Below are 23,030 nucleotides of genomic sequence, written 5' to 3' on the forward strand. Positions count from 1 at the left end.
CAAAAAAAAAAAAAAGTGGGGCTTTGGGGGGGGGGGGGAGGAGGGCGGCAGGGATGACAGACTCCTTTAGGGAGCATATTGACCTAACTTTGACTGGCATAGAAATGACTGTTGCTAATGCTACTTTGCTACTTTCAGGGAAGACTTGCTAGGTGGTGGTGGTGGTATTAGCAAGAAGTCAGATCTCAGTACTGAATTTGGCCTCTGTATCACACTTTTCTGGGCTTCCTTGACAGATGGCACAAGGTTCACAGGAATGCTCCCATCTATTTTGTGAGGCATAACATGGAGGGACTGAGAGTGCTGGCTTAACATGAACATAGCATCTGACAGGGTGGTGAAGAGCCTACCTGCTTCACTGAAAATTTTGAGAAGTAACTGCTATTCATAAAGACAAATTCAACTAACTCCTCTGTTTTGGAGTACAGGGGAAAGCACTGGCCCCAAAAGAGGTTCTAGAAGAGAGAACCAAATTCTTCTGAAAAGAGACTGCACAGCTAGTGTACACGTAAGGATTTCAATTTATCTTGTTTTAACAAGACAACAATTTCTCTCCTTCAGTTACTATAAATCCCAGACAGACTGTGGACACAAAAGTTTACCAAGACTCTGAGCTGTGTATAAACTAAAAGTCTCTTTAAGTTGCAGAACACAGGACAGCCTTCAAGCATGGATGTAGGTAATTCTAAAAGACAAAATCAAGTTTTCTAAAAACATTTAAGACACTTCTGTTGCATTAGCTTCTTCAAACTAAAAGAATCATCCTGTCCATCCTTAATCATAATTGTGAGTGCTCTTGCTGTTGCAGACCAAAATAGAAGAACAGGAAGAAGATGGTGTCCACTTTAGATTCACTGGTTCTGTCAGACAGTCATTTACTTAATAATTGTATTAACTGAAACATATACAGCAGCTTTGGCAGGAAAACAGAAATGCTATACCGCAGAGGCCGTGCTAGAGCCATTTAGTAAGCTGACAGCTGGTGAAAGACAGACTGGCCTGTATTTGACTTTCAAAACACTTTGTCAATCAATACAAGCCTCAGCTGAGAGGGCAACTATCACAATATAAAATAAATTAGCAAAGTTATATAACAGAAATAAAGAGTCATACCTCTTTCACAGGTTTCCACACACTTGGCTTCACAGAGCTAGACCCTGTCAGTCCACCTGAGTTACTAACTGAAGACAAGGGATTAAGAGGGGATCCAGTGCCTGCCTTGCCTGAAGTTCCAGAGCCTTGGGCACAACGAAGACAGAAAGCCCCTGCAGCAGCAGTACTCCAAAACCAAAACATTCTGTGCCCCCTTCACCTTTGCTTATCAGATTTCTGACTCATTCTGGAAAAGGTAATTTTCTTGAGATACAATGGAACAGAAATACAAAGAAATTCTGTTATCAGCTCCAGTGAGACAGAACAACAGCTGTAAGAGAAGAGGTGAAAGAAAGTGGAACCTAAAACCCTCTGGCAGCAAGCAGTGCCTGCAGGTAGCTGGAGCACCAATTCAGTTCTTATCATCACTACCATGCTGCAAGTGATTAACTGAAGCAAGGCACCACACATGCCAACATCACAGCCACGGGCATGGGTCTGGGAAGCAGCGGCACACCCCCATTACTCCATGAGCCTGCTGGTGGACTTCATAAGAGCAGAGACAACAGCAGGAACCAGCACAGTGCTAACACAACCTACATGACATTACACGATTCATCACATACTCAAGACTTACTGATTTTAATATGGTTTTTAAACTGCAATTTTTTTTAAATGTCAAGCAAACTTCACGGTCTTGAGAAGTTTCCATCTCCACCGTACCCAGTTAGAAAGCATTTACAAAATTCAAGTGTTTACTGTCCAGAGACAGTCCCTTAAGGCTTGAGTTTATATTGTCAAGAATTTCCCACTTCTTAGTCTATTGATTAAAACACATGTTAATGAATTCCTCTCATGGCATAAACTCATACCATTTTTATCTCCGCTATAATGCCCTCTCATGGAAAACGTAACCAGTGACAGAACTAAAATTTTCAAAATAAATTCATACTGTTACAGATGTGTGATATTACATAGCTAAAAATCAAGAATAAGAAGGAAACTTAGTAAAAACTTCTGTTTAAGTTTCAGAAGGTGTTTTCTTATAGTTAAAATAATCCAAAGCAAATACTACTTAAAGCTGCTTTCTCATGTGTTCATCACAATATTAGCAGCAACAATTTCCAGGCAATGTATGCTTAAATTTTAAACTCAGGGAAAAGTCTGCATTATAAATCTAACAATGACAACACTTCTGTGTACTCATATGAACTTCCCTGCAGTTACTCCTGTAACTCCTTTCTTCTTTACTGTATCACCTCTTTAAATACCCCCCCCCCCAAAAAAAAAATATATACCAAATAAAACAATCCTGTGAATAAAGAATTCCACATTATGCCATGGCTGGCATTAACAAAATCCCAGTGTCACTTGTAAACTTGAGGGGATGCTAAGACTTAGTAACTAAGCTGCTATCAAGTCTCTGAACTTGTAAGTTGCAGTATCTTCCCACTGCAAGTTCCAGATTTAATTCCATGTCTTACACCAAGTGCCCCTCTTTTTTTTTTTGATTTTCAACTTCTGCTTGTTTAATTAAACCTCCATATACTAGATCAGAACTATTTTATCTTTTCTTATCTCACATACTTTTAGCATATGCCTTAGTGTTATGAACTGTATGTCTAGAAATATATACTTGAACATACCAAAAGTATAGGAAGGATGGTAAATATTGCTGTAAGAAATCATTTTTTGCAATTCCTGAACTGTAAAAAGTACAATAAAAAAAGGGGTTAGGGTAGAGACCTGGGGTTTTTTAATCATTATCTTTTAAACCCACCTTACAACACCTCTATGTTGTTGTCTGATTACATATAGCATTTGATACATGCTAGAACTATGTTCATAATATTTCAATAAATCTGAAAGCAATATTCTAGGAGTAATGGCATACAGTAAAACTTTTATCAATATCTTAAAAGGAAGAAATACAAAGACAAGAAATGACTGGGCTCAAACAACTCACATAAGCAGCTGATAAGCTCTGGAATTTAAAGTTAAGTTTTTGAAATGGATAAGTGGAATTAGGAGGGGTTTTCTGTCCCCCTTCCTCTAACCACCCCCCCTTACCTAAAACATGTCCTAAAAAATTGAAGTACAAATTAGCACAGCATATTCAAAGAGCTAAACAATTTTTTAATATCAAATGCCAGAAGCCTGTGATACTACATTGCATGCTAAGAATAGCCTAAATGCATTGCTGTTAGAACCAATGCCATGTGAGTTTCAGACAAATCAGAGTTTCTGAATTTGTAACACAACATGGGCCAAATACTACTGACAGTTAACACACATTCTGCCACATGATAGCTGTATTCACTGTCAAGAACCAGTGCTTCTCTGAGCTCTGGAAAGACTTTGGGGAAAAGAACTGCCCTGGATACAGCTGTCTTGGTTGATGCAACATGCCTATCTCTTGTGAGGACAGCGCTTGAACTTACCCAGTATTTTTCATTTGTGTATCTATACATTTACTAAGCTCGTGGCTTGCTTAGTCACCCTTGCGACAGCATCAATTTGCTGTATGTTTTTATCCTTATCTTCCATTTTATGCCACAGATTTGGCTTTTATTAAAGAAATTAATAAATTTGCTGACAAAAATTGAGACACCAGCTTCTAATCAAATTCTCTAATTCTTGTAATTGAGTGACAAACTCTTCATCACAGGGAATGCAGAAGAAAGAAGGAAGAAAGGCTTCAGATGCTTGAGCACGTTGAATAAGCTTGCCCAGACTCCTTTATAAAGGAGACCGGAGTGGTTACTGGGGCAGGAAGGCATTGCTACCTCTACAGCAGTTCACCACAGCAAACGGAACAGGTATTAACCCAGAGGGATGTTATGGACAGACTGCAGTCTCTGATCACGGAACTCTTTGTTACTGAAGTAATGCAAAGTCTACAAATCACTACAACCACCTCAAGTTCCATGCAAAGCATCCTGGAGGCCTTGGCTAGGGCAGGACACAAGCAGAGTGTCAGAATGACCACTTTACTGTCTTCGTTTGTATCTGTTCACACCATCTCTCTCCACTGCTGCCTTTTTCCTACGAGAGATAGGTGGATTTGAATCTTCTAATAACATTAAAAAGGGGCAATACTAGTCAGTAAGTAACCTTTAATGTTTGAAAATGGATTGCTAGTCTTTAGGGTGCTGTGGTTTTTTACAGTAGCCTTTCACTCCTGACTAGTCCTGCATGCCGCAATGCATTTGTGAACACATGCATTCTTTTGGGCATAACCCCAGCAACAGCTACAGCAAAAAGCAGTGCTACCATATCCACCACCAATTTCTTCCTTGCTGCTTTAGGGTACAACCCCCCCCACTCAAAAAACACCCTACCCCAAAAACCAAAAATCAATACAATAACTGCAAGAACCTAGGCAAAGTGGGGGGCTTTCGATGCGCTAAAGCAACAACCAAACACAGGAGTTACGTGCGCCTCTGAGGTGGGGCCTCAGCTCGCCAGCAGACATGCTCACAGAGGAGACAAAGCTGTTCCTCCAAAGGCCAGCACAAAACAAGCAGCAGGAAACCACCTTTGAATTCCATTTTGGGGGGGGTTTAGTGATCAGAGTGTTTTCTGCACTGAATGCCGGGGAGACGGTGACCTGTTGCAAGTCCAAGAGAAGGGCAGGGGCATACAGCCCCATCTCCAGTTGTTTCCCTTTCACTGGTAATGGAGAGAACTAAGCAAGTATCACCATTCCAAGCCATCCCACGCCATCCAAGGAAGCCAAGCAAATGAAGGAACAGCTAAAAATAGGTGCTATGTAGGGAAGTAGGAGACCAGTACTTTAAAATAACCATCAGTTTGGTTTTGTACATGTTAAAAATTATGATGTCGCAACAGTAAGAATACATAAAGCCCATCATCACAAGTAGAATTTCAACAGACAAGGTTAGAGAATTACATCATATCCAATTATTTATTTGGACTCTGCAAATGTGATTACATTCAAGTGACAAGGGTGTATCTTAAACGAACAAATGAAAGTCGTCAAGAATTTTCAGAACACTACATCACAGAAAAAAAATTAAGAGAACTGAAAAACAAAACTGCACCACAATGAGCAATCTCTAAATGTCTTTTTCCCTCCCTGAGGCTAGAACAGCTGCAATGGGTGGATAAGGTAGGAGGACAGTACAGCATCTTTCCAGAGGAAGAGGCTTCAACAAGCTCTTATGTTTTCAGTGCATTACATCTGGATATGCTCATTAAGTTTTTTTAAAACCAATTAAAAATATTTTATGGTTTTTCCCCTCCTTCTGGCCACAAGCACGTATCAGCAGTTCTTTTTAACAGAAGTACTGTCAGACTTACAAAAAAAATTTGGCAGGCTTTCACAGAGGTAAGCTATCTTTTTCATAGCAGAAAAATAGAACAAATACTGGGATATTCACAGAATCACAGCTTTGATTTGAAAGGATCTCAGGATCCTTGTCTGGTCCAACCCACACTCAAAGCAGAAGCTATTCGGTATCCTATCTATCAGCAAATTTTCAGTCCTGACTAGGCTATCCAACTGCAAGTTTCATGCATTCCAATATTACTTGTTCAAGCATTAAACAAATAAGAGCAACCACAGTATTTATTCAAAAGGCTAATACTGTGTATTTTGTTTTTAAAAAAATAACAGTACTTAAAAGCTATTATGTCTACCTAATGCATCACCGAGTTGTATAACGACCCATTACAGAAACTACAGGATCTCTCTTTGACATTCACATACATTTGCAACAAGGAAATTAAAATCACCTTCTAAGACCTCCTGTTCATTGTTTATTCTAAATTCACAAGCAAAAATCAGGCAGCAATAAGCAGACTTCCAGAGGAAGCGCCAGTTTATCATCTCTGAAACAATTACCAACAGATATAAAGTATCTTAATAATATTACGGTGTCTGAGGATAACAAATTTTTCCTTTTTTTACAAGTTTTTGTAGCATTTCAGGTTGTAGGAGATCAAGAAAGCAATTATTCTTGACTGAATCTGAATTTAGTTGACAGTAAGCAAAATAAATCTAATCTCACATTTTTAAACAATGCTGACATCTCAGCATTCTTCCATATAGCTATCTTTCTTGCACTATCCAAAGAGATACTAATCTGCTAATGCTAACAAGTTTAAACTCCTCTCGACATCAACCTTAAAAACTCACTGCAAAATCCAGACTTGAAATCTGGCTTGCCTCCTTTTACCTGATTACTAAAAACATCACTTAGACCAGATTGACAGTCAAGTTGAAAAATGTCATATTTTTCTTACAGACTGCACTATTAACTGTATATATGTAAGGAAGACACTCCTTAATCTTATTTATGGATTATTACCAGCCAAAAAACCCCAGAAAACTGATACAGAATAGAATTTGTTGTGCTACATATAATTAAGACTTTAAATTATTTAATCTTTCAAATACAATTCCTTAACCAGGAAATATGTGCTCTTTATTTGAACTGTCATCTTACTACAGCTATGAAATTGGTATTTCTTAACTACATTATTCCCCTCCAGGGCTAGGCAATAGAATGCAACCTACATTTTTCAGTATTTCATTAAAATACCTCATATTTAAACCTGCTGGAGGCTCACCACTTGCAAAACAACTTTAAAAAAAATCAGATTTCATTTAAATGCTTCCATTTTCATGCTTTAATATTAAAAATTATAGAGCTCTGTAAAATACAAAAATGAAAGCAGACAGAAAACACCATTCATAAATCACAGATTATATGAAAGCATGCATATATAAATAGATGGCTATTTCTGACTAGCAACTAACCAGAAAACATGCAGACACAATAATTTCAACAAGTGGCATATTACCTGGGTGGAGCTGGCAGCAACAGAAATGCAGTCAATGAAACCATGTCTCCGAGTGAAAAATGCAACTATCTGCTGCCAACGGGAAGGCTCATTCCGTAACTCATCTGTCGAGCCTTTCTTTGCCCACTGCTTGTGCTTTGGGCCTACAGAACTGTGGCTTGAGCTAGTGTTGCCTCGACTGGTGCGAGAATAGAGGAGTGTGTTATTTCCGAAAATGTAATTCATCTCTGCAGCTCTGCAGGTGGTTGCCAGGCAGTCTTACTTCCCTACCAGCTGCTGAGTGGTGAATGAGCAGGAAAAAAAAAAAATGCAGATAGAATTACAGCAGCATCGTTTACAAACCAGGAAAACAAAATTCTCGATAGCTGATGCTATTTTTCTTCCAAGCTTTTCCACCCCCTACATCCCCTCGCTATCTGTGATTACAATCATGAGCATAATCTTGAGCAATTAAAAAGAAAAAGCAAGCAATTTTTTTTTCTTATTTTTCCTTTTTCAGAACCCACAGGATTGAAAGCTTGTTTTCCCTTCCTCGCTGACAACAGATATTTAAGAGAAACTGGGTAGCAGGTACAGCACGTTACGAATTCACAGCTCTGAGGATGGTGGTGCATGATAACAGCTACTGGGTGGAGAAAGCATGGATCAAAAATAACCAAGTTTCAATCACTGCCTGTAGTAAGATCCAATAGCATCTTTTCATTTCCTTGCTTGCATAAATTATAAACCTGAACCGAACAAAACAGGGAGCACGCAGTATAACTGCATTTGTTCACTGATTCTGTCGTTTCTGAAAAGTTTCACAGGGCAAAAAGACCTTAAAAACATGTTCAGAAAAAATATTCACCAAAGAAGTGTTTGCTGTTTTCTTCTTCTTCCCCCCCTTAGTGCATAAGACAGCTGCAGAGGGAAGATATCACTGTGCCACAACACAGTCATCTTGTGCTGCATATCAGTGGGTGTCTAGTGGGGTGCTTTTGTTGGGGTTTTTTTGTTTAACCAGCAAGAATATTACAGATATTAAGATTAAACACCTGAAGTCAACACTCTGTTGCTCTTTTTCTATGAATAATGTGTCACGATCATAACACCTATTTCCAAAATTCTGTGAATACTGTAAGCATAATAGGATAGCAATAATACGAAGACAAGATTATTTCTCAAAACTAAAAAAAAAAAAAATTGGCAAAAAAAAAGAAAAATTCTTACTATGCACTAATGAATTTTCAGTAAAATTACTTTGATTTCCAATGCAAATCACAAGATTATTACTGCTATGTGTGTGCATTTTCTCTGCTCTCTTCACAGTAAAAATGAAGTCACACAGCAAATATCAAAAGGATTGTAAGAATTCAAGTTACCTTACAGAATTTACCAAATTTCTGTAGTCAACTATTTTAAGAAAAATCCTCCAGCTCGCATGGAAGAGATTACTTGGGAAAGCAGTTAAGTGTCAAGGCTCTCAGTACAAGCTTGCCTCCAGAAATCCAACAAAAAGTTATAAAAACTGTTTGTGGTATATTTGTATACAAAATGCTCTAATGGTCACAACCATAATAAACCAGGGCAAACATTTTCAAAACAAAGAAAAACTCAGTATGATGAACAAAGGCAGAAGAGTTCCTCACAACACTGCCACAAGTTACAACAACATGAATCTACAAATCCACTGACTCATAATGCGCGTTTTAGTGGGCATTACCAAACTCCCCCATATACTTTTTTTTCGGTGCAGTATGCTCTTCTGTTTAACAAATTCTTACTGACAGCTATCCTATTCTGTATAACAATTTTTTCCCCCCGAGAGCTTAAATTACAAGCAGAAATAATAAGTACATTAATTTAAAACTGGTAACAAGATCAATGCACCATTTACTTCTAATCATTAGTACAGCTTAATAACACATCACATAAATATTTCGAGTACAACTTTCAAACTTTATTAATATTCATTAAATACAATGGCTTATCAGTGTAAGTCATATGAAACTCAGTCTGACCTGTGCAGTGTCCTCAAAACTATGTTCATAAGATAGATAATGGAGGTAAAGAAATGCCTGAGACGCAGTAGATGCAATGATCCATTTGAATGGACAAACTTTTCATGGGAAGATTGCAGCTCTACCTGAGCTCTAACTTTTTCCAGACTCAAAAGAAATACCTAGTCTGAAAAATGCCTATGAATTTATTACTGAAGAAATTCCTTAATACCTGGCTATGATTGAGGATGTTTGGAACAAACTACATCTTTGCTTTGAATTCTGAGTCTTTTTCTGAAGAGTCAAAGTGAAAATATTTTTTTCTTGTTTTCTTCATACGGCCTTGAATGTCAATCCTGTACGTTTTAAAAGATCTGAGAGCACAAGAATATTAGTGTAACTTTCAAAAAAACATCTTTAAGAATTCAATTTTTATATATATATATATAAAAATATATATATGCATGCGCAAAGGAGATTAATATCTGTGCGTCTCCACAGGCTTCAAACTGAGTCACATAGGAGAATACTGTTTAAAATTCTGAAAATGAAACATGATACTCGGACAAGCAATGTATTGAGTACTTATTTTTGTTGCTGTTGTATCAATCTGTCTGAAGATGAGGCAGGTTTGCTGTGGTTTAAGGTATTTTCTTTGAAAGACGATTCCCACCCACCCGACCATCAACTGTGGCATCACCAAAAAAAAAGACTTTAGAAATCAGCACTTCAGGAAAGGCTCATTTGGACAAAAAAAAAAAAAAAAAAAAAAAAACCTCCAAGGAAACGTCTCATTTCAATGAAGACAGAAATCCAGAAAAGTAGTTCAGGAAGAGGTTATGCAATCACACTGGTGACACAAGGCAGCAATCTGTGTCACCTACACTCCATATGGATATTAATGGTATCGAGCAAGATTTGCTGATGCCTAAGATACATTTGCAGTTATTTGTAGATGGAGCCTGTACTGTGGCGATAAGACAAATCCTGATTTTTACAAGATACAAAGCAACCTGAAGATAAAGGCACAGCATAACTCTAAGAGATGATACAACATCAGGATAATGCAAAGGAGTCCGGACTAGGAGAATGATCACTTGTACAGTTGAAAGAACGATGGGTAGGAGTAAAAACAAAGGCTTGTTTTGGTCAAAGAGCATTTCAACAGAGTCAAACACCTACAAGTAGAAATCAGAGGAAGTGCTATTTGGACAGAAAAAGAAATACCCAGAGAAACGTGACAATCTAAGAACCATCAACACAAAGGTGGCAGCTGAAACCCCATCTGTGAATGACTGTGTCAGGAGGTAAAACAAGGAGCCTCACCATGGAATCTCAGGAAGTCCTAAGGGGAGCTGAGAGCTTCCATCACCCCTTTTCATAGTCTGGACATTGAACTGATGGGGATAAAATAAAAACAAAAAAAATTCCCCCAAAAATGCAAAACCCACCCCACCCCAAAAAACCACCACACACCACAAACAACAAACCAACCACACACAAAAAACCCCCCCAAAACCAAACACCACGGCAAACCGAAAAAGCCCCTATTTACTGTGAGGCAAGAACAGAGAACTTGCAGATTAAAAAAAAAAAATAATAAAACAAACCACAAAAAACCAGCACATTATTCAGATTTCTTATTAGTACACATACCTTTCTACAGCTTAATAAATTTACTGATACACCTGCATTTGTAGTGGATGCAGAGTAACATTATTTGTTCTGTGGCTAATTAACAAGATACAATAATCACAATTAAAGTTCAAAAGTAACATCAAATCCTTGCAATGAAGTTCCTCTGACTTTATACCTGAGCCAATTCTTATTATCAGTTTGCTGGGACAAGTTAAAACATGCTATAATGCCATATTCTAATCTCACCGATAAATTCTTCCTGGACATAACTTTACAAGCAGCATGCATACCTTGAAATTAGAAATGCACAGCAACAAAAAATGTTGGTATATGCAAACAGCAGTTACATCTCAATTACCCTTTTTAAACAACAACAAAACCCCAGAAGCATTTAAAAAGCATCTTATATTAGTTTGATTACTACCCTGCTTATCAGAATGTTGGCTAAAATAAGCACAGACCCTACAGGAATAAACTGATACACTTAATGGAGAAAATTCAAGAACCACCTAAAACAATGGCAAGGACTTATTTTCAAGTTTCACTTAGGTTTTTACAAAAATAAAAAAGAAAAAATACAAAAGAATTGTGCAGAATTCAATTTAAATACTCAGATATAGACTATGCAACTTCAAATGTCCAGGCAGGGGACAAAAACCACCACTGAAAATGTAGATATAAATTAATTTACTTTTTACACTTTTCAGAATTCTATGTTTAATAAATTTTTACTGGCATAACAAATCTCATTAACAAGCATATGCAATATTCTAAGCCAAAGCCCAGGAGTACACTACTTAAATTGGACGCTATGGAAAAAGAAATCATTAACCCTTTCTGCTAAGATACGTTAGAAAGCCTATCTTAGCTTTTAGTTGAGACAGGCCTGAAAGTATAGCCCTTGATCAAGTGTAATTTACATAGTCAATAAAAAGTACAAAATTACTGCTGAAACTACCTTATAAGTAAACACCTGGGCATGATTATTCTATAATGACATATTTGAGTACAAATATTGAATATAAAAGATTATTATGTTATTACTCATACAACGCCTCAGCCAACCTACCAATCTGTGCAGATTAAACTGCCGGGTCTTCCGTACCCTGTTCATGAATCTCTGGCCCATCTTTCTGGCACGCCAGACCGATAAAAACATCCTGTGTTTAATTCAAGTCTCTTTAGGCTTTCTTCAGTCATCAAAATGAACCCAACTGCACTGAGAGCTCAGGGAAAAATCTCAGACAAAGAATATAACCAGTTATTAAGAAGACTTGACGTTGATTACTGTATCTTAGGTTGTTCTAATGTTCGGATTAATCCATGGTCCATCTGTTACAGTTTTTCTTTCTTGTCTCTGACAAGAATTTGCTGAACAGGCCCATACTGAGAAAGGGCCAGATTTGGTAAACTGCTTCTTACTGTAAGACACAAATTGACACCTTTGCACATATTTGTATATTCTTCAATTACAGAAAGTTTAGAAGTAGTAACCTATCAAGACCTTGGGCAAGGCATTTTAAGTAAAGATTGCAGAGCACCCCCTCTCAAGACCGGCCACCAAAATATTATGTTAGTCTAAAAATTAGTATTTCTAAGAGTATGTTCAAGTTAATCTTAAGATTTCCACTATTCCAGGTATATTCCTAACTCCAGAAGTACTGTCTTCCTGCTGCAGGTGTCATAAAGCTTTAGAAAGGTCTCCATTTAGAAAAAGCTAAGAAATTGCAACTTTCTCACAATCATAAACATTAACCAAGGTTGCAAATTACATGTCATCCGATCTTTAATTTCTAAATGGAAACAGCATCTTCATCTTCAGGGTAATCTTGCCTACCTGCTCAGACAGGGGTAGGATTCAGGAAATAATTTCAACAGGAAAATGTACCAGGGCAAATTGGAAGTTACAATTACTTTGACAGCTAACCTTGAACGTGCCTTCATAGTTCCTCAAATCATAAAGACTATCAGTTCTTTCTGAGAGCAGAAAGACTCTCCAAATGAATAGAGAAGCTTATTTTAACAGAGGCTCCACAAGCTCTAAAAGACTTCTGGGCAGGCACTTGAGGGAATGGGGGGAACTGGAGGGAAGACATACCAGGAGATAAAGAGAAGGGAATCTATGAAGGTTATCAGCACAAGATTCAGGTTCACATGGAAAGGAGGTTGTCCTGCATTGAAGGAAGCCTGTGTGTATATGCACATTTACATAAGCAGTTATTTCCTATACAGATTAATGGGAAGGAGTTAAATAAAGGTGCTTGCTTCCAGCTGAAGAAAAAGGGCAGAAGAGACAAGCAATGCATGCTGCAATACCTTTACTGGTGTAGCCAAAACCAAAAGACTACTGGCAGCTGCAAAATTATTCTAAAGTCACAGGCTGATCACTGCATTTAGGGGCTACAAGACAACTATCACCTGCTAATTTGTATTTCGGAATAAAAATTTATATTTCTGAAATAACCGTTCCCTAGTAATTTTCACAATTTTAGTGACCCAACCTTACTGACTGTAATTTTATTGGTATCTCCTGACTCAGCTCTTTCCCAAACTGAGGAGTCAAACTGATTCATCTCTCCCTGTACAGTACCTGCCCCTCCTCTTCTATGAACCATTTCTAGATTGAAATTCCTTCTTCAAGATAGGAACAGTGCAGATTTCTAGAGTGACAAAATAACAGTTTTACTCCCATTTGCTTCCCCAGGTATTCCTTGTATTCCATTTGCCTTTTTGACTGTAACTTGAGTACCAAAATGATTATTCCATTAATCTGTTATAACCTTGAGCTCTCATTCCTTTGAGATGATGCAATGAGAACACAACCTCTTCTGAGATCCTTCTGGTAACCTCCATCCATCATGATTACTGATCTTTCTTACCCTTTACTTTCCTTTCATTGTGGGTTTGTTTTGGGTTTTTTAAGCAATTAAATCCCAAGATTTTTTTTTCTTATCCCATGACAGTTTAAACATCTCTGTAAGCTTTTCTGAGGAATTCTATTGTGTGCATCTAAGAAAACCTAGAAACCTACATCAACAAGATGATCTTTATGCAGATATTTCTGCAGCAGAACTTCTCTTCAAAATGCTTTCATTGCTTCCCTATCTGTAATTTCTCCACATGCTCATTGATTCTGCTCTTCAGAATAGTTTCACCATGTTTTGACAGTACATAAATTAGACTGCGTTCTCATTTCTCCTCTCCCTTCTGGGTGCTATTTTAAGAACAAGTACCACCTTGCCATATTTCATTCCTGTGATACCACAGTCAATTTGACTGTTACACGGCATTACAGCACTAATAGATAAGCAGTTTCATATTGCAGTTCATTTAAAACCATTAAGCTTAAATGCCATTAGGTCCTGGAAATACTTTTCCAAAGATGTCTAAACATGTGAAAAAGAGCAGGCATACACTAAGTGGGCATAAGACATTTATTTCACAAGACATTTATTTCACAGAGTAAAACTACAGTGCATGTAGTCAAGTGGACTGCTGTACTAGGATTACAAAGCCTATCACGTAGATTTGGGTACCACTGATACTATTAGAAACTTTTTTGAAACAGTGTGTATACTACACTAAGTATGGGGTATTTGGCACAAAAACAGGGGCCACTGCTTCTAAGCAAGAAGAAAGGTAAGGCTAAAGACCGTACTTCTTGCCCAACAAACTCATAATCACAGCACTGTGTCAAATAAAATGCCCATCTAACCTGCTGTGCGCCTCAGTAGCTGAGAGTGGAAGCATAGAGTAATCCTTCCCTCCCCACTAGAGCATCCAAAGCTCCAACAGTTCAGAGATTCATAGAACCAAAAGGTGGTAAATTGTTTTGTTGCCTTTATTCTACTAAAGGACTACTTCTGCCCTAATGCAAACTGAGCCTGAATAAGTTTAATTTCTCCCAGGTCTGATACTGCTAGGTAAATGCAGATAAAGCAGAGGGGCACCGACGTGGGGCAAGGCTACTGGTTCAAAGGTATTCAGCACGTCATGAGATTAGTTTTGGACCCAGCACCAGATGCTTCACTTGGGCAAAAAGATTCTTGTAGTTAAAATTTTACAGTAAAACTGTCATCTTTTTCAATGTGGAATAGTGTTTCACCTCAGTTTGAAATACTTCACTGTTCAAAGATAGGAAAACATTAACTCATTTGCATTTAATGTCATAATATTATGAAGTCATAGCTTTCTTTACTGAAATAAGCTTATATAACCACAGAAGACTCTACCACTGTGCTTTAAATGGGCAAGCAGCATTAATCCACATGCGTAAAATATTTTTTAGAAAGATCTTTGGCACAGGGAAGCAGGGATTTTTACTGCATTATCTGACGCTCATGTACTCTAGCAGAATATAACGACGTTCAGCCAGAAGGACAGGTCTTTGCATGAGATCAAACAGGCAGCTGGTGATGAAAAAGGCCAATTGCTGGGCTGCCTGACCTGCTCAGTATCGTCTTTTCCCAGCATCACTTGCACAGAGACGATCATTTCTGAATGCATGGGAACAGTAAAGGAGCCAACTGTGTTACATGAAATATGTACAAGAATTTATAATTATGTAACCATAAATTAAAGATTAACATACTCCCTCCGAACAAATCTATTTCTCACAATTCCTGGTGATCTCACTGATGATTGCACAAAGCTATCCTAAAGATGCCAAATATTCAATGAGTAGAATACCTTTAGTTCCTTATGGCTGTGCTATTCAGTCAATAATTAAAATTTTACTGCATGGCATGAATAAGCAATTTTAGATACCTTACTAGACTAATTAAGCTAGTACAGTGTTCCAACCAAAAGATTTATGTTCAGCTGTCAATGTCCACTATGTGTATAAGGAACAAACCAAGTGCAAGCATTCTTCTCACACCCCTTGAAGAGTGGTGGTATGCTGAAAATCTACAGAGATAGATCTGTGAAAAAGAGCTCTGTTAAAGAAAAAAAAAATTGAAGGGACTTTTCTGAATCAGCAAGTCTAGCTTTGTTTTAGTGAAGGCAGTCACACCATAATATAATTTATAAACTTATGAAACACTTGGAAAACTGCCTTGTGCAAATTCTGAAGGGCAACTGTGGATATAACAGAACTGTGGTGAATACTGTAATACTAAGAGAGTTTATTATAAAGCAGGATAGAGATTAACATTTATCACGCTAGTCATGGTGTATCTTTTCCAGTACAAAATATATTTAGTAGCTTAAAAATTATTGAGTGTTTCCTTTGGAGCTTCTGTGTTACCAGTGAAATAATAGCCCCAAATACCAACACATAATACACAAAATACACAAACATAATACAGAAAAATATATAAGCTCCAAGCAGGGTCTACACCTAAAATACAGAACTAGAAATAAAATATTTTCCCTTTCATGCCCAGGTTGCTCTAAATGAAGACTACTGCAATTTAAGATAGATTTTTTTTTTGTCTTATTACATCATGACCCATTATTATAAAACCTCATAATAATCTATTACCGAAAGCTTTTTTTCCTTGATAGAAAACTCCAACTTCCACTCCACAGTTAGAAAACTTGTTTGGTATCATATCGCATCTATGACAGATTCCACTTGGTTGGCGCTATTTAATAAAAACAAATGTTAAATTCAAAAACAGCAATCTGAAGGTATGATAGAGAAGCTTAATTCAGTCTTACAAATGAAACAAATCCTTCTGTAGCATCACCATCTAGTGGTCAATCTTGGTAGCAATGTATCGCTTCAATTACATCAAAGTCAAGTCAACTTCATCGTATTTTGTTTCCTAATAACTCAAGGAACCTCACATTGTAATCTCAGGTTTCTATGAGGAATTTGGAAACCTCATACTGAAGAAATTCTGGTACTAGCTGCCTACCTACCTGAAAATCTTCTTTAAAATGTTTGGGAGAGAGTATTTGTGAAGGATTTGAAGTTTGACCATTTTCACTATCTGTTCGGTATTCTCTACCATTAAACATTTCAAAACCAGCAGTTTTACAGAATTAAGAAGAGTTCCTCTTCGCACAGTATTAAACAGGGAACAGAGGACATGAAGTCTCCTGGGTCAGGTTCACTACTTTGATGCTCAAGACAAGTATACATTTCTTCTTAAACTGACAAAGCTCCAGCCTAACAACACAAAGCCCGTAAGCCCCGTCTCCTGTTAGAATCAAGTACAGCTAGTACCAGTTATTTCATGCGAACTGCAAACATGCAGTATCTTACCCCAGCCTGAACCTGGGGTAGGCCACCCCTCTGTCAAGAAGGTAAACCACCTTGACTTACCACAGTACTTAGCGTGGAACATTTGATAAATAGTAGTCACATGCTCATCCTCTAAAAATTTAAGATACACATTTGTCTTTTTAGTCATTGAAAGCTGCTCTTTGAAAACCATCCACCTGTCCAAGCAAGTTGTAAAAGCTGCTTTAAGTCCTAGAAAATTTGAAAGCTTCTCTCAAAAACAAAACTTAAGCTAGTTAAAAACAGGCATCTTCAGTCTTCACTATCATCTATTCATATTCCGTGTTATTGCTCTGGACTGCAGAGGTCTTGCTATAAAAGAATGCATTCCTCAAAATCTGATTCTACTGCCCTCTGCAGCATTTCTTAAAAAGCAGCATATGATCATAAAACCACTGTTTACATTTGTTCTTCAAACTAGTAACTGTATTTGAAATTTCAAATGTACTTAAACGTGTTTTTTTAAAAAAAAATCTTCTCCATTTTATTAGTGTAATAAACACAATATCTTCTATTACATTTAATATCCTTTATCAAATGTACTATTGAACAAATCTAATCAAGATCTTGTATACTAGCCAAAACCTGGACCCCACACAGAGCATCAAGGCAACCTACCAAATAAATTACGCAAAGCACTCTTAACTCAGAGCTGATGTTGCTAAATTGATCTTCAGCATGAGCTATGACAAAACTATGAACAACTTAGCAAACCATCTCCTGACCAAAATTCTGTGAGCTCAACAGCATTTTACTCTAAAAGGTCCCATAAAGACTCCCAAGGCCTACAAAACTATGAATGCACCCCTCACTACAAATACTGTAAGACCTCAGACTCTGATTATAAATGATTCATACAAAGAATCTTCACGGTAGAAGCAAGTCAGCAGCCAACTTAGCATCTGAATTCAAAGTTCCACAAAATGCTGGTAAACAACTGAAACCTGGAGCGCACCCCCCCCCGCAGTTTTCAGATGAGCAAAGCTCGGGTAAATTTCAGTTCTACCATATATTGCTTTGAAATTAATAGAGTAGTCACGTGAAAATAATCAGGTGTATGGTATAAATGGTAATGAGTTGCACAATGATATTTCTCTTAAACACATTCTTTCCTATCAAATGGTGATTTCCCAGCACTTGTCAATTTGAGAAGTATAATAATAATCCTCCCCAGAGACCTAAGATGCACAGTATTTTGAAAAGGCCTCACCATATTTTGTAATTATTCTTAGACACAGCTTAACTCTATTTCCAAAATATTTCAATTGAGGCATGGTTTCTTTCTTCCAGAATAGTGCAGCAGAGTTCTATATTCAATAGACCTCTAGAAAATTAAAAAATTTTCAGCTTAGATCACATCTGAGCAGAGAAAGGTAGAGTACATCAAATTCTGTAAAACTGTTCTGGGTTTTACATCAGTATCTTTACCAAAAGTTAAAGTTAGATAAAGGTCAAACCAGATAATTAAGGGTCCCATATAATACTTCCTACCAAAAGTTAAAGTTAGATAAAGCTCAATTAAACCAGATAATTAAGGGTCCCATATAATACTTCAAATACAAGCCTCGCTTGTTTGTGGCAACTGCCTGGTAGGATCTCGGTATGGTAGAGATCACTCACACTATAGAGACGTAAGAAATTAAGTCATCTTCCATGGAATGTTAATATTCCCAGTATCAAATCCTCACTTCTATATTTCTGTAGTTGGCTATTTGCAAAAATAACCTGAAATAATAATCTGAAATAAAGTCAAACACAGGAACTATTCCAAGTAGTTTGGTTTCCCTTAGATCCAAACACCCAAAAAGAAAGCAAGGCAATTACAGCCCTTTGAACAGCCTCAAATACAGTGAAATAACACCTAGTCAGTTCCAATAAAGAGATCTTTGGTCTCACATACCCACTCTAGATTTTTTTTTTATTTCTATGAGTTTCTGGATTCTGAAATGCACTACACTTGATCATGTATTACGGACAGTTTTACAGTTTGCCTCTTTGCCTTTTTGATCCCTTTATGCTTTCTGAAATGCAAGACTAACTGCACTATGCATTTGGAAAAGCTTGTGAATAAACAGAGTTGACCTTAAGTCCCCAGAGCCAGAGGATTTTTTTTTTTTTATTTCTAATGTGATGTATTACTTTCTGAATGTCAATAACTTCAGGAAATTAGACAAATGAAAGTGTGTTTCCAGGTGTCTCCCTTCATAAGCAACAGAAGATTGAGGTCCTAGCCATTCTTAAAATGAAATGTTTGTCATCTTAGCTTTCTTACAAGGCTCTTCAGAGGTTAATAGAGCCCACTTCAAAAAGGTTATTCATCAGTGCTTAAAGAATTCAGCTTGTCTAGCTCCTGAAGGCTATGGAAACACACAGAGTGTTCCTCATGGTGTTATAAGTAAAAACAAATAACTGTGTTCAATACCAACATACACATTTTAAAAATCTTAGAAAAGCTGGAACACAATTACTAAATACACCCGCCCACTACAGTTGGTTCCTCTGCAGAATCCTTACAAGTCAATTACAAAGAGCTGATACATTCAACAAGATTTTTCTTTATAATAAAAAAATCTGGAAACGTAACTAAGTTCAGAATAACTTTTTTCTTAAAATATAGCAGCACTTGTTACAGTACACTGCCAATTTCAATCAAAGGATATTGCCACACACCAGCAATTCACACTAAAAATACCAAACTGTAGGCCTACCACAATGTAAGCCCACCTCATCATTCTAAAGCCTAAATACTCATCAGTATCAAATCCTTTCTCCACCTTTTCCTCAAAACAAGCCATAAAGACTCCGAAGTATTACAGAATAGAAAACAGCATTTTTTCTGGCACACTAAAATATTATGCTATTCAGAAAATTAAGCTACATTTCCCTACTAACCCAGAAAATAAAACTGCTTGCTACAGACCCCAACCCCTCAAAACCTCACACTCAGTTTGTCCTCTTAATTTTTAAATCTGTCTTGAAGTTACAGGACCTGTCTTGAGAATAAAGGTGCTGTATGCTGAAAAACTCCACAGGCATATATTACATTTGGTTTATTATGTTTGCAACACAGGTCTTCGATTAAAGTATTTGCTAAAACAAACTCTAAATTGATTCTACAGGATCCTGGTAGAAAAGACAAAATATAACTGACAGCAGTAACCATAGTGTTCGTCACAACTATACCCGAGATCTTCGGTTACCTATATTTGTTATCTGAGCATTTGGCTATCATCCATTTTTAGTCAGAACATATGGAACTAAGTCAACAAAGTGAATTTTAAAAATGAGCAGTCCATTAAAAAAAAAAAAAATTAAGCAGCTGTATCTCATGCATTTTTTTTTCTCCCACAAAATTATATCCCGGGAGAGTACATCAAAAGACTTCACTCTTACAATATCTTTAAAAATGCCTACCTTTACTGGTGAAATATGAGAATGGGAAACAAATCCATGGACATTCTCTATTTGTGACAGATTCTTTTCCGATACATGAACCAGCTCTGGACCCGTCACCTCATTGGTAATGTGTGGAGAGCTGTGCTCCTGTGGAGGTGTATCTTCATCCTGATAGCGGTATTTCTGAAAAAAACAATTATAGAAAAAGATCAGTCCACCACAGAAATGTGAAAAGATTATCCAGAAAACCTAGGTCAGACAGAAGTAGTTATTTTCTGACCCTGCTGACTTCAAGGCAATAAAATCTGGGAATACAAGTTTTTAAAGACTGATCCTGTCTAAAAAGGTTCCAGCCTTTTTAGTTTCACTTAGAACTACTATAAAGCTACCTAATTTTATTTTGCCTATTTACATACAGTTAACATGTCCTCAAACCCTTTTCCAAAGGTTTATTAGTTTTTTCTTCCAAACACTTTCCTAACAGCAGAAACTCTCAGTACCAACTGAATTTATCACCTTGCCTTTAAAAACTATCCACCAGCTTTTTTCTATACATCCATTTAGCACTTCTGGCAAAAGCATTTTTTGTCAGCTGAAGAGTTTCAGCTTTTATACTGGGGTATCAATATAGCAATTTACTACTGCTAACTTTATTATGAAACAATAAAATGCGGTTTTGCTGCTAGACAGATTAAGCTTTCCCAGCAAGCAAGTCTTCAAACAGAAACAAAAGACATTATTCAGTCTTGGTCTTATTAATTTGCATTCAATTTCAAAAACCAGAACCTATTACTTAGCCACCAGGGATGCGTCCTCATCAGAGTGTGCTGTACCCACACTAGCAGATCCCTGCTAGAAGTTAGTGATGAAATCAGGAGCATCCGTACTATCCACCTGTTCTCTGGACTGCAGAGCTACATGGTGATCCGGCACCTCCAAACTCCGGAGCTAACACGGGCCCACATTACAAACACACTTTTATTTAAGGTTCACCCCAATTTCACCTTAGTAGTCTCGGCCAATTCTGAGGCACTTTAGGTGGTTCATGCATTTTCTCACTAAAGCTAAAGTTGAAAGATGAAGCCATGTAACTTTTCCAGCAGGGTGTACTGTGTCCATAAGATGCACCCCAACAACATTTTATAACCACATTCACTTTCACACACTACTACTATAATACAGAGTACACACATAGTTGTTTACGGGGAAAGCATGTCACGTCATTAAAGGCTAAACATATAATGGTTTCAAACTTGGAAAAAGCTATTCCTATTGTTAATATTCAGGATAGAAGACATTTCCTTGAGTTTTTTTAACAGAATTCTAAGATCTACACACAACAATTTAAATCAAAAATAGTTGTCATCTTGATAAATCATTTCTACATCACTGCTAGATCACTGCAAGTAACCCATTTGTCTGGGAGCACATGAACACTACATCAAGGCAGTACCTGATAAACAGCGTATAATAACTAACCCTGTGAATAGGTACACGAAAGTACCATTTCAGGCTACCACAAAGATCCTTGCCCTTCAGAGAAGAGTCCTGCAATATTACAAAGTTATAAAGTCTACAGGATAAACTACAAAGAAACTGCTTGAAATGACCCACCAGTTACCAACTCCTGTAATGCTTAACCCACTCATTTCCTGCCCACTCACCCCCATGTGCCTGTCCAACAGGAAGACTCATTTTTTTGTCTATCCAGCAAAAAGCAGTCTCTAAGCATGGTCAACTAAACTTCTAACAACAGGGATCTCTCCGTCTCCCAAAGCCTGGGGAAGGCACCATTTGCCCTTCCTTTCTTTGGTTCTGGCACTGAGTAATCAGCAGAAAATTGTCAAATTTTTCTTCTCCTTCTTTACAGGCTTAGACTTGTACTGGATTACTGACCCCAATATAGGCAGGGACTCAAAGAGCACCACAGACCATGCAAAAGGAGGGAGGAAATCAGGACAGGATCTCTCTCTTCTGTAAGTGGGTTACGTATCAGTCTACTCTGTCTTCTGTAGACTCATCGTAAAGCAATACTGCAGAGTTTTGCCAGTAAGGAACTGGTTAAATGGGGCAGCTGAAGTCATATAACTGACTTGATCTGAAATAGGAAGGATTTATTTGCTCTTCTCTCCCTTGTCACATTGTTCTGCCAACACTAAGATTCCTTGGGAGACAAGCTAAGTTCCCATACCAGCTTAGAAAGAACAACTTGCGGCTTTACATTTCCATCGCCCATTGCACTTCACGCAGTCACAGCCTGCCCTACAGCACACCATCCAAACCCCAAAACAACAGCAACAAACCCACACTCAACCACATACATACAGGCAGACACTACAGATGCACACTTTCTTTTAGCCAGTAACTTCTGAGATGTCAGAAATCTTTGAAGTTATAATCCTGATTTATTTTTGTATTTCAAAAATAAAATTAAAAAAGAAAAAAAATCTTTATCCACCCTACTCAATTCAACCGTTCATTGTCGAGACCATATGAGATCAAGTACTACTATATGAGAGAAATTTTACTTTTGAAGTATTAGAAATTATGAAGTAGAAGCAATACAAGTATATTTTCTCTAAAAATACCAGTGATAAGCAGAGAAGGACAAGGCGGAAGAAGAAAATTCCAAAGAGGAAAGCAAGGGCATTAAGACTTCTGTTATCACAATGACAAACCTCAAAACATTTCCATACCTTCTCCTTAGATGGATGGCAAAGGAGAGATGGTGAATGCTGAGAGTTGTGAAAAATTGCAATGGTTACTCAAAAAGCCCTAATTTTTCAAATCTTTACCAGAGAGGTTTCACAAGGTGACCAAGCCAACTTTATAGCTCACTACTAGCACAAGATAGTTCTTTTTCT

General features: G+C 37.4%; 1 protein-coding gene across 6 annotated transcripts in view; it reads right to left on the reverse strand.

Moving 5' to 3' along the window:
- DLG1 (discs large MAGUK scaffold protein 1) overlaps positions 1-20,273 on the reverse strand; it is a 102,649-nt gene extending 82,376 nt beyond the window's left edge. For 5 of the 6 annotated variants that reach the window (XM_035895292.1, XM_035895291.1, XM_035895289.1 and 2 more), the window contains exons 1-2: positions 20,185-20,272; positions 6,922-7,194 (exon numbers count right to left, since the gene is read on the reverse strand). In XM_035895292.1, coding sequence (XP_035751185.1) covers positions 6,922-7,146 — 225 coding nt within the window. In that variant the 5' untranslated portion in view covers positions 7,147-7,194; positions 20,185-20,272. Of the gene's footprint in view, positions 1-6,921; positions 7,198-20,184 lie in introns of all 6 variants that reach the window. The other variant, XM_035895288.1, reaches the window with a different exon arrangement.
- Positions 20,274-23,030: the final 2,757 nt, after the last annotated feature.

This window comes from Egretta garzetta, unplaced genomic scaffold, assembly GCF_000687185.1.
Source record: "Egretta garzetta isolate BGI_Z169 unplaced genomic scaffold, ASM68718v1 scaffold425, whole genome shotgun sequence".
Taxonomy (NCBI): domain Eukaryota; kingdom Metazoa; phylum Chordata; class Aves; order Pelecaniformes; family Ardeidae; genus Egretta; species Egretta garzetta.